General features: G+C 46.6%; 1 protein-coding gene across 1 annotated transcript in view; it reads right to left on the bottom strand.

Moving 5' to 3' along the window:
• Positions 1-12,575, bottom strand: part of CACNA1H (calcium voltage-gated channel subunit alpha1 H) — a 149,946-nt gene that overhangs the window by 62,495 nt on the left and 74,876 nt on the right. The window contains exons 3-6 of the mRNA XM_058157649.1: positions 9,807-9,918; positions 9,394-9,527; positions 8,802-8,899; positions 887-1,046 (exon numbers count right to left, since the gene is read on the bottom strand). Of these exons, the coding sequence (XP_058013632.1) occupies positions 887-1,046; positions 8,802-8,899; positions 9,394-9,527; positions 9,807-9,918 (504 nt within the window). The remainder of the gene's footprint in view (positions 1-886; positions 1,047-8,801; positions 8,900-9,393; positions 9,528-9,806; positions 9,919-12,575) is intronic.

The following is a 12,575-nucleotide window of genomic DNA, read 5'->3' on the forward strand; positions in this document are numbered from 1 at the left end:
CGCATCGTTACTTGTTTCCCAACATATTAGTGGTTTAGCTAACTCGAGATGGGTGGCCTATAAATTTAATAAATAAATTAAATAAATTAAAATAAATAAAATGGCGAGAGGGATAAAATGACAGAAGCCTCACTATTTGGCTGCCTCGACTGAATTCTGGAACCCTCAACAGCGTTGATCCCAGATTCAACGGGAGGAACTCTCCTTCTTACCTAGTTGGCAACTTGACCAGTGTTTGTCCTAACGGTGAGAACAATCAACCAGTGGAACAGAAGTTGCCTTCAGAAGTTGTAGGTGCCCCATCACTGGAGGTTTTTAAGAAAAGACTGGACAGCCACCTGTCTGGAATGGTACAGGGCAAGGGGGCTGGACTAGAAGACCTCCAAGGTCCCTTCCAGCTCTATTCCGATGGATTGAAGCGAATCTGCATCACTCTCAGGACTAATCAGCAGTGCTGGAAAATGTCATTCGCACGAAGGTCAATAGACAAGGGTGTCAGACCCCAAATGGCTCTTATCAGCAAACCAAGCCCACGTCTCCTTTTCTGGGGGTGTCTGTGATGCTGACATTCTCGGAGAAGAGCAAGATAAGGCAGATGCTGCAGCCAGCAGAGGTTTTCGAGGTCTCCCTCTCTCCCCCCACCCCAATCTCCTATGGCAAGATGAATTGTGTTCGAAGCCGCCTCGACTTATTTTAAAACCTCAGGCAGAAAATCCCCGGAGCCTGCTCTCTCCTCCTCCTCCTCCTCTCTCAGCAAAAAGCCAAGACTATATTAAAGTAACTCTTTGCCGTTGCTTGGTGACGGGCAGAATCAGCTGCCTGTGTCTAGCAACTGGAGGTCTGGCGCGAGAAGAGGGAGGGAAAGGGTCAACTTTGGAAAACGTACCTTTGAACGTGGGGATCCAGGAAACACCTGTTCCTCAGCAGCCCGGCCCAGAGCTGGACACCCACGATGCCAAAGATGAAAAAGACGAAGAAACACAAGAGGAGAACGTTGCCTAACATAGGCAGAGTGTCGAGGAGCAGCGTGACAAGAATGCGCATACCTGTGGAGAGAGCAGAAAGAAGGGGTCAGGAGGAGGGGACACAGATCCAGCCCAGTGAGGCTGCTTCCTCCAGGCGGAACCTCTGTAAAGGGCCTTCAGGGAGCGGTCAGGTGGTCTCTGTTCATTCTGGGGGCTGGCTGGTTAGAGAATACGGACTAGGAATACGGATTAGCGCCAAGGAGGAAAGCTTCTTCAAGTCCAGTTAGTGGCTCCATGTCCAGATTGTTTTCCTGGCAAGACATGGAAGAGGGTTGTCTTCTTCTGGTTTTTAATCCGGTTTTCTGATTTTTTAACCATCTTCTTCTGGTTTTTAATCTCTTCGCTATAGCTTCCAACTGTGGACATTTTTGATGGGCCCCCACCCAAGGAACCCAGCTTGGCTTTCTAGATCAGTTAAGGTCAGCTAGTTTTCTTGATCCACTTGCTGGACTGGACTAGACTAGACTAGACTAGACTAGAATTTTTTATTGGCCAAGTGTGATTGGACACACAAGGAATTTGTCTTGATGCATAGGCTCTCAGTGTACATAAAAGAAAAGATACGTTCATTAAGAATCATAAGGTGCAACACTGAATAATAGTCATCGGGTACAAACATCTGTCAACATCTCGTTGTCAATAGCTGGTGACTTCACAGACCCTGCCCCTGCAGTTTTCTCTACAGATGTGCCATTGACATCTGGGTCTAGCACGGCTTTTAAGTTTCCAGATGGCTTCCTCATCAAATAGATAAAGCATAGATGGCCAGCCCATAGCATGGATTCAATAACCCATGGATACATCTTTAAATTAACTCTATGCCTGAAATCTCCACTTAAGGGTTCATTGTATGAGATAGGGAATGCAACAAAACACATTAAGCCAGTGTTTCTCAACCTTGAGAGCATGAAGATGTGTGGACTTCAATTCCCACAATTCCCCAGTCGGGTGGCTGGGCAATTCCGGGAGTTGAAGTCCACACATCTTCAAGCATCTGCATTAAGCTGTTATCAAAAAGAAAAGGTATTAAAACTTAAACCAATGGCCATCAGAAGTGGAAGAGCTCGATCCTGAGATCAAATGACCTCAACGTGCACCTGAACTGAAATAATTATTAATCAATACTGTCAGCTTCCTAGCAGATAATGGATTGAGGGGAGCCATCAGGCTCCCTCTGGGGTCGGTTATCAGCCGAGTGGTTCAGAGGCATCTTCCACCCTGCCTTTTGTTGGGGGTGGGTGGGTGGGCAAACTGTAGGCCACCTTCAGCCAGCATAAGACATGTAAGACGGGTGGGAAGAAGGCAAGGTACCTGCTGCCACAGGCAGAATCCAATTTATATGAAAAAAAGCTTCAGGAAACTCAGCAAACATTAAGGCTTTGCTGTGAATTGGGGGATCAGAAAGGATTACGCGGATAACCGATGCTATCTAAGATTCATTATATCCCCACAGTCTGACTGCTGTCGATCTGCTCCGTGGCTGGCTGATCCTTGCCGAGGAGCTAAGTCTCACATCAAAGGGGATCTGGAAATGACTTCTTCCTTGAAAGTAACTTGCTGGGCTGGGTTGAACCCTGGATCTTCCTAGCCAACTTAGCCCTAAGCTGCATCCTTGAAGACATCTGGAAGGAAGGCGCTGCTCTGATTTGGAATCCTCAGCTGAGCTTCAGGCTTCTGCTAAATAATGAAGCACACTAAGGATTTGCATAAACATAAGGCCAATAACACTGATGCTAATGGGAATATTAGTACTAATGTTCTCTTAGATGATTAGAATAAGTTTTGCTCTCCCTTTTGCTAACTCAGAGAAAAATGAAACAAAGCAAATTATCTGGGCCTTGCAAACAAACGCCCTGAATAAACTCAATTTTTTTTTTGTTTACATTTATACCCCGCCCTTCTCCGAAGACTCAAGGCGGCTTACAGTGTGTAAGGCAATAGTCTCATTCTATTTGTATATTTACAAAGTCAATTTATTGCCCCCCCAACAATCTGGGTCCTCATTTTACCTACCTTATAAAGGATGGAAGGCTGAGTCAACCTTGGACCTGGTGGGACTAGAACCTGCAGTAATTGCAGGCAGCTGTGTTTTAATAACAGGCTTCTTACAGCCTGAGCCACACCGCGGCCCTATTTAAGTTAGCAAGGAGGCTGGCTGCTTTTACTGCCCCAGAATAGGACAGTTGAATACCTCCAACTCCAGGCCCCATTCTGTAAACCCATATTTTATTCCAATAATCAAAATTCTCCCACCTTCCTTGGACGTAATTGTGTCCCAGTAGGGACAGAAGCACAATCAAAGGACCTCTGAAGCCATCTGTTAAAGTTTGGCATCTTCCACTTTGGCACCCATAGATGGGACTCCCTGAATGATCTTGTTGTGGTCCTCCAGCAGCCTGCAGAGCTGGCAACGGAGTTGGGCAGCGATGAGGCTGAGGAAGAACATAGGCCAGTCCTGGAGGCTGAGGAGTGAGAGCTCTGCGTCAGAGGCAGAGATGGGGCCAGGGCCATCGGGGAGTGAGGTGCGGACTCCGAGCCTCCAGAGGCTGACAGTAGTGAGGCAGAGGAACAGGAGGAGCCTGCTCCTAATGCATGCATGAAAAGAGCTGCCAAAAGGCAAGAACAGCTAAAGCAAAGAGGACGACTCAGGAGTAGGGTCAAGAGATGATTGGCTCCTCCCATAAGACTTAAAAGACCGGTAATGGCGTTTGAGCTCTTTGCCGGAAAACAATGTTGATGGCCTTGTCTTGCTGCATTTATTTCTTGTCGGGGTCTTCTGCTTTTGAACTTTTGCCAAGAAAAGCCTTTGGCAGTTTGCCTAATTAGACCAAGGCTGGTGATAAGACTGAAGAATTGTGTTAGGAAGAATTTGCTTTGAGTTAGTTTGGACTACGCTGAGAATAAGTTAATTCTCAGATGTTCTAATAAAGTTGGTTTGTTTTTAAACTGACTGAGTTGACTACTCCTACCTGGTCCTGGGTCACAGCAGATCTCAGAGTGGGAGAAAGAAACAGAACAAAGAAGATGCAGAAAATGGAACAATGCTGTTCAGAGGCATTTTGGTTTTATAGCTGCAATAATCAATATCTGAAAATGCACTGAGATCCTCAGAAGCTGCTCCAAGATCTCCCTGGGCTCAGACATTGCATCCTCCTCAAGGTGACCTTGACCTTCCAGATTGGGGAAGAAGGCATTTGGGATCCATCTTCAATGAGGTGTCTTGTTCCTGATGTCTGGATTGCTCCAGCCCAAAATATGCCCTGCCTAGTGGGTCACCAGCCGAGGACCAACAGCCCTGGACTAAAGAAAGGCGCCTTTCCCAAAAGATGGTCACCCCCGAAGTGAGATGTCAGAAACCTGTCCCTGCCTTTGGGTGACAACTGTGGGGAGTATGGAAAGTCCTCAGGACCACAGCTGGAACCAGAATTTCCACTGCTAAGCAAGGCAGCTGCTAACGGAGTCCTGCTCAATTTTATGACCTTTTCTATCAAGTGGATCAGTGTGGTTGTTAAGTGAGTCACACAGTCGTTAAGCAAATCCAGCAACTCCAATTGATTTTGCTTGTTGGAAGCCGGCTAGGAAGGTAACCAATGGCAAGCAGATGAGCCCTGCAACCATTGTAAACCCCTGAATTCAGATCACCTTCCCTCACCACGAATTTTTTTTGTTTACATTTATACCCCGCCCTTCTCCGAAGACTCAAGGCGGCTTACAGTGTGTAAGGCAATAGTCTCATTCTATTTGTATATTTACAAAGTCAATTTATTGCCCCCCCAACAATCTGGGTCCTCATTTTACCTACCTTATAAAGGATGGAAGGCTGAGTCAACCTTGGACCTGGTGGGACTAGAACCTGCAGTAATTGCAGGCAGCTGTGTTTTAATAACAGGCTTCTTACAGCCTGAGCCACACCGCGGCCCTATTTAAGTTAGCAAGGAGGCTGGCTGCTTTTACTGCCCCAGAATAGGACAGTTGAATACCTCCAACTCCAGGCCCCATTCTGTAAACCCATATTTTATTCCAATAATCAAAATTCTCCCACCTTCCTTGGACGTAATTGTGTCCCAGTAGGGACAGAAGCACAATCAAAGGACCTCTGAAGCCATCTGTTAAAGTTTGGCATCTTCCACTTTGGCACCCATAGATGGGACTCCCTGAATGATCTTGTTGTGGTCCTCCAGCAGCCTGCAGAGCTGGCAACGGAGTCGGGCAGCGATGAGGCTGAGGAAGAACATAGGCCAGTCCTGGAGGCTGAGGAGTGAGAGCTCTGCGTCAGAGGCAGAGATGGGGCCAGGGCCATCGGGGAGTGAGGTGCGGACTCCGAGCCTCCAGAGGCTGACAGTAGTGAGGCAGAGGAACAGGAGGAGCCTGCTCCTAATGCATGCATGAAAAGAGCTGCCAAAAGGCAAGAACAGCTAAAGCAAAGAGGACGACTCAGGAGTAGGGTCAAGAGATGATTGGCTCCTCCCATAAGACTTAAAAGACCGGTAATGGCGTTTGAGCTCTTTGCCGGAAAACAATGTTGATGGCCTTGTCTTGCTGCATTTATTTCTTGTCGGGGTCTTCTGCTTTTGAACTTTTGCCAAGAAAAGCCTTTGGCAGTTTGCCTAATTAGACCAAGGCTGGTGATAAGACTGAAGAATTGTGTTAGGAAGAATTTGCTTTGAGTTAGTTTGGACTACGCTGAGAATAAGTTAATTCTCAGATGTTCTAATAAAGTTGGTTTGTTTTTAAACTGACTGAGTTTACTACTCCCTACCTGGTCCTGGGTCACAGCAGATCTCAGAGTGGGAGAAAGAAACAGAACAAAGAAGATGCAGAAAATGGAACAATGCTGTTCAGAGGCATTTTGGTTTTATAGCTGCAATAATCAATATCTGAAAATGCACTGAGATCCTCAGAAGCTGCTCCAAGATCTCCCTGGGCTCAGACATTGCATCCTCCTCAAGGTGACCTTGACCTTCCAGATTGGGGAAGAAGGCATTTGGGATCCATCTTCAATGAGGTGTCTTGTTCCTGATGTCTGAATTGCTCCAGCCCAAAATATGCCCTGCCTAGTGGGTCACCAGCCGAGGACCAACAGCCCCGGACTAAAGAAAGGCGCCTTTCCCAAAAGATGGTCACCCCCGAAGTGAGATGTCAGAAACCTGTCCCTGCCTTTGGGTGACAACTGTGGGGAGTATGGAAAGTCCTCAGGACCACAGCTGGAACCAGAATTTCCACTGCTAAGCAAGGCAGCTGCTAACGGAGTCCTGCTCAATTTTATGACCTTTGCTATCAAGTGGATCAGTGTGGTTGTTAAGTGAGTCACACAGTCGTTAAGCAAATCCAGCAACTCCAATTGATTTTGCTTGTCGGAAGCCAGATAGGAAGGTAACCAATGGCAAGCAGATGAGCCCTGCAACCATTGTAAACCCCTGAATTCAGATCACCTTCCCTCACCACGAATTTTTTTTTGTTGTTGTTTACATTTATACCCCGCCCTTCTCCGAAGACTCAGGGTGGCTTACAGTGTGTAAGGCAATAGTCTCATTCTATTTGTATATTTTTTACAAAGTCAACTTATTGCCCCCCCAACAATCTGGGTCCTCATTTTACCTACCTTATAAAGGGTGGAAGGCTGTCAACCTTGGGCCGGGCTCGAACCTGCAGTAATTGCAGGCTCTGTGTTCTAATAACAGGCTTCTCTATTGCCTGAGCTATCCCGAATGAGTTGAGTAACATCTGCAAGCAAACCACCCAGCTCAGAAGCCCCAAGGAGCCCAGGGGGCAGAAATTCTCCCACAACCTCTCAAGGCCAGGACTGCTCTCTCTGTCCCTCCCTCCTTCCCTCCCTCCCTCCTGCTTCTCAGCTTCTCATCAGTAAACCAGTTCCAGCAAATGTTCCTTTGCAAGAAATGCCTTCCTCAAATGGCCTTAGAACTGGTCGGAAGGGGATGCAGGGAAACTGCTCGGACTGGCACACCTCCCTTCTCCGAGGCCGCCAGGAGAGATGGCCATCCCCAATAACCGGATTCCGCAGAAAAGCTTTTCAGACAATGCGAGAGAACGTGGACGCGGCCTTCCTGGCAAGTACCTAGCCTGTTTTTCTTCGGTTACATCAGCTCTCAGCGAAATAGGATTTCTGATGAAAAGCAATCAAGGAGGCTGGTGTATTAGCATATCAGCTAAGAATCATTCAAAGCCAAGTGGGCACAACCAGGAAATGAATTCAACTGGTTGGCTTAGCTTCCAAATTGGATTGGAGAGAAAAACAGCTGGAAAGGGCTTAACGCTCACTTGAACTCTCCAAGCAGGCAAACTCAGGACTGGTTTGGCCTCGCAGCTGAAGGGCTGCCGAAATTCAGTCGACAATCTTCTTGGGGAATCAGGAGGGGGGGCAGAAGGGGGAGCCCTTTGGAAAGATCCCGAATGACAAAATGCATTCCACAGGCAACCGAATGGAGGACTGAAGAACCATTTGAGCAGAACCCGGTGGATTCCAGATAATGCAGAACCAGACATCTTGAGATCTAAAAAACTAGGGACCCCCTTCCAATATCTAAGGGGTTGCCAGAAAGAAGAGGGAGTCAAGATAGTCTCTGAAGGCAGGAAAAAGAAACAACGGGTGGAAATTAATTGAGAGAATCAACTGAGATCTAAGGAGAAATTTCCTGACAGTGAGAAGGAGGTTATTAAGAACTAAAATAGTACAGGGTCTACTGCTCAAGCAGAGGTTGGACTAGAAGACCTCCAAGGTCCTTTCCAACTCTATTATTCTGGAATTCTCCTGCATATTCAGGGAAGGGCTAGGAGAACCATGACCATTGGGAAGGGGGAGGACTACAAGTCTTCTCCCTCAGCTGCTTCTCCCCATTACTCAGGAACCAACTTCTAGCAATGGCAAAAAAAATTTGGGGTGGTGTTTCCTGGCCTTTCCCCCAGTAACCTCCTTTGATGTCCCGTAGTCCATCAGGGGTCAGGTGTGGCCATCATCCATTCCTGCTGTCCAGCAGGTGGGTTTTGATGCTGGGATCCAACAGTCATTGACTTGGCAGGCTGATCAATTTTATTTTGATCAGATAATGACAAGCGGGGCCGCTTAGCTTAGTCTGGAAAAGCCCAGGGTTTGCACTTCCTGGGGGGTTGGGAGATGTCAGCCAGGGAGAGTCGGAATGGATGGCCCTCCAGGCCAAGTGGGCTGCATTCATCTTGTCTTTTTTGACATTAATAGTTTTATTAGCTTTCCAGAGTAATCCATAAAGACAGAAACAAACATGAAGATGGCCAAGAAAATTACAGTTCTCAAGGTCAATGAATGAGACAAAGAATGAAGACCAGGAATGAAGAAAGGAAGGAAGGAGGGAGGGAGGGAGGTGGAGATGGCCAAGGATTCTGGAGTTTGTAGTCCCAAACATCTGGAAGGTACCAAGGTGAAGAGCACTGGCTAGATAAGAGGAGCCAGAGTTGCTGATGTGAGTCTGCTCCTTCAGGGAGGGCTCTTATGTTGCCTTGAGTTTTTCTTTGGGGGTGGGGTGGAGGTTATGAACAAAATGAAAGCATTCAAATCAATATATTCTTTTTCCTGGACTGCGAGTTAACCCCCATGTTGGAACTAAGACAGGCCTGGATTTTGGAGGCTCACCTGGTCAGGATTTCACAGGACTTTTGCAAAATGAAGCTTTGGCAGTCAGACCACCGATACCCAAGAAAGGGGCTGCAGGACCCGATTCTCCCCATGCATTCTCCCCACAAGGAAGCCCACTCACCACAAAGGGCCAAAAAGCTCCGACTTACTTGGCACCCTGTTAATGGCTCGTAAGGGCCTGAGAACCCGCACCGTGCGGATGGCTGAAAGGCTGACATTATGTCCATCCAGAGAATATTCCATCATGCTGGGAGAGAGAAGGAGAGAGAGAGAGGAAGGAAAGATGAGAGGTGAGGAAGGGGAAAAAACACAGGCTGAGGCGGTCAGACCTTAACCAGGTTTCTTATATCAGCAATATTTTTTGTCAACCTTCAGGAATGTAAAAACAGGTTACTACATTGGACAGATCATGCTGTCTTTCAGAAGAAAAAAAAACAACTTAGGAAGCTGGAATCGTCCCTGCCATCTCTATCCACGGCACATTCATCAGATTTGGGCCTTCAGCACCGTCAAGCAATTCATACCATTGATGGTGTTACTTAATTGATAATGAAATGTCTGCAAGAAAACAACCCAGTTCAGAGAACACCAAGGACTACACAGTCCTCCTCCTCCTCCTCCTCCTCTCCACTCCCTTCTAGCACTGCTGATGCTACCTAGCTGGGCCATGAAAGGTCTGCAATGAAACAACCCAGGCCAGAGAGCACCAGGGAGCCCACAAGAAGTGTTTAGTCTACTGACCCAGCAATGACAATGAAGAAGTCGAGACGGTTCCAGGTGTCTCCTAGATAACATTTGTGGCCAAAGATCCCCAGGGCGATCATCTTGATGACCATCTCCACAGCAAAGAAGGCGAAGATGAAGTGATCAAATGCCTGGATTTAAAACAAGAACGCCACACAATGGAGAGAAGGAGGACCGTGAGTTCCACCCGAGGCTGAGCTGGTCCAGACCTTCTGCTTGGACTGAGCTTTGACCTAAACCTCAGCCTCCATTTTACCCCTGAGGGCCTTAGACCTTGAAGGACACTTCCCAGGGCACACCCTACCTGCAGACTTCCCAAAACTCAGGAAAAATTGCCATTAGTAGCCAAAGACCAGCTTCAAGAGGCTGAGGTCCAAGTCCACATGAACAAAACAACGTGTCTCTCTTACCTCCAAGATTGTGCACCTTTCTGTTTGGCACCTGATATCCTGACATGGCTGGAACATCCCGAGGGTGACGCAGTTCAAGAGGATAACCAGCATGCTGACGTGCTCGAACCAGGTGGGAAACCAGAGTTAAGGAGAACCTGAGATGCTGCTGCTTCTGCTTCTGGGAGAGACAATCTGCCTCTCAGGTCTTAGAAACAGCCGTGGCAATCAAGAGCCTGGAATTTGAATTATTATTAGGAAAGCCGCTATGTCTCTTTTAATATCTACAGTTAACTTACAGAGATAAGTATAAAAACATATTGAAAAGCATCCTAGAGATAAAACTGAGACAGTGGCCTGCTTCCTTTCTTCTCCTGCCCAGACATCGAGTGGACAAGAACAGACATACAATTTATATTGATGAATAACGTCTGCGGTCCAAGAACTGAGCAATAAAATAAAGGGATAGAAAAGGATAACGGAGAGACACAGAAAAAGAGGTCAGAATTTTATACAATTTAATATATTTTTTTCCTCTATAAGTTGGCTTCAGTTTAGAAAATATACACTCAGCAAATTAAATAAATAAATAACCAAAAGAAGAAGCACGAAATTAGTTGTTAAAATATAAATGCTAGAAAAGAAAGGCCAGCAATCTAAAGCATACGCAGAAATGACCCCTGGCCAGAGCTCTCCTGCCACTTCTGAATCTGCCACGTTTTTGGCATGATGGGAGTTGCAGTACCAAACATCCAGACAGCATCAAGTTTAGGAAAACTAACTTGGTCTCCCACTGCCTTGCCCACCTCCTTATACCGAACAGAAGACAGGTGGTAAAACGTTGCTTGCTTAACCCAAAGGTGCTTTTCCGAGAGAGAATTGGACTTCCTTGGTTTTTTCCAGGGGTGAAATGCTCCTGGTTTGGACCGGATCGGCCAATCCGGTGGTGTTTCGGAGAACTGGTAGAAAAAATCCCTCCTCCCCCACCCATGCCCAGCTGAGCTGCCTGATCATCAAAGGCTTTTTTTCTTTTAAAAGCATTTTTTCTACAACCTCTTCAGCTGAATAGGTTGTAAAAAAATGCTTTTAAAAGTAAAAAAAAAGATTGTGCGCCACAGTTGGTCCCACCCCCCTCTGCGCACACTATTGTACTTACCCCATGCCTCCTTTCGGCGTGCACTGCACACGTGCACACCTTGCATTTGGTGCGTGGTGACGCTGTGCGCACATGCACAGCCAGCAAACCAGTAGTAAATCGGTTCAGGTTTCACCCCTGGTTTTTTTCCCTTGAAGAGGTTTTGCTTCTCATCCAAGATGCTTCTTGGTTGAGAAGCAAAACGTTTTCAAGGGGGGGAAAAACCAAGGAAGTCGAGTTACCTTTGGGACAACCACGACCTGGATGACCGAGAATCTCCAGGGATGTTGCTTGCTTAAGTTCTCAAAACACCTGCGGAGCTCAACAGGTTTCTTCCAAAAATGATGCAGCTGCAAAAATAACAGCATCCAAGACAAATGGGGTGGGGTGGGGTTGGGGCAACATGTGAGAAAGATGTTGAGACTCTGGAAAGGGTGCAGAGAAGAGGAACAAAGATGATTAGGGGGACTGGAGGCTAAAACATATAAAGAACGGTTGCTGGAATAGGGTAGGTCTAGTTTAATGGAAAAAAAAATCAGGGGTGACATGAGTCTTCCAGTATCTGAGGGGTTGCCACAAAGAAGAGGGGAGGGGGTCAACCTATTCTCCAAAGCACCTGAAGGCAGGACAAGAAGCAATGGGTGGAATCAATAATCAAGAACGAACCAAGAACAAAGGAGGAATTTCCTGACAGTGAAAACAATCAACAACAACAACCAGAAGTTGCAGGTGCTCCATCACTGGAGGTTTTCAAGAAGAGATTGGACAACCATTTGTCTGAAATGGTATAGGATCTCCTGCCTGAGGAGGGGGTTGGACTAGAAGACCTCCAAGGTCCCTTCCAACTCTGTTATTGTGTATCTAAGACAACTTGAGGTGGAGGCGGCCTCTGAAAGGGTTGAGATGCACCTGCAGGAAGGAAGGTGGAGGATTGCACCGGGAGGGAAGGTTTTCCAAAGGGGTTTAGAGGGAGAGGGTGGGATTGGAGGCAGATGCCCCCACCTCAATTCCCAGATGGAGGAAGGGGAAGGGTTTGCACTGGAAGTGGAAGCACTTTTGTAAACACTCCACTTTCCCATTATTCAAATCACCCGACTACAAAAAAACGGGCTATTTGCTAAGTGCTGGAAACTGCAGGGAAGAAAATGAGGAAAAATGACTTAAAGCGGAATTCCCATCAGGCAAGCTGCATTTAATTATGCAACCGTGCTGGTTAAGGAAATGCCCCCCCCTTTTTTTTAAAGGAGAAATTGGATGAATTAAAAATCATTTTAATAGGGACACACACACAGACACACAGCAGCAGCAAAACTGAAATAAAAATAAAAACCAGCTCCCGGAGAGCGTTTGGATAAAAGCTGCAATGTTTTGAGCAGGGCTTCTGGGGGAAATGTTTTTTCAAGGGAAGAAATCTTGCAAAAACATACCCTTTTGCCCTTTCAAAGCCGACTTTTTTGAGAAGCTTCTTTGTCTTTCACTTAAATCCCAATCTTCTCCACATCAGGGGAGCCATAATAAGAATAAAAAGCACCAGCAAATCTGAGGCATGAAAAGAAGCAAGCAAGGCTGAGCATCAAGAGATTTTATTTTTCAACTCTAAATCTGCTCAGGTAGAGAAATATGGTTTAACTTGATGTCAAAATGAAAGCAACACC

Source organism: Ahaetulla prasina, chromosome 14 (assembly GCF_028640845.1).
Source record: "Ahaetulla prasina isolate Xishuangbanna chromosome 14, ASM2864084v1, whole genome shotgun sequence".
Taxonomy (NCBI): Eukaryota; Metazoa; Chordata; class Lepidosauria; order Squamata; family Colubridae; genus Ahaetulla; species Ahaetulla prasina.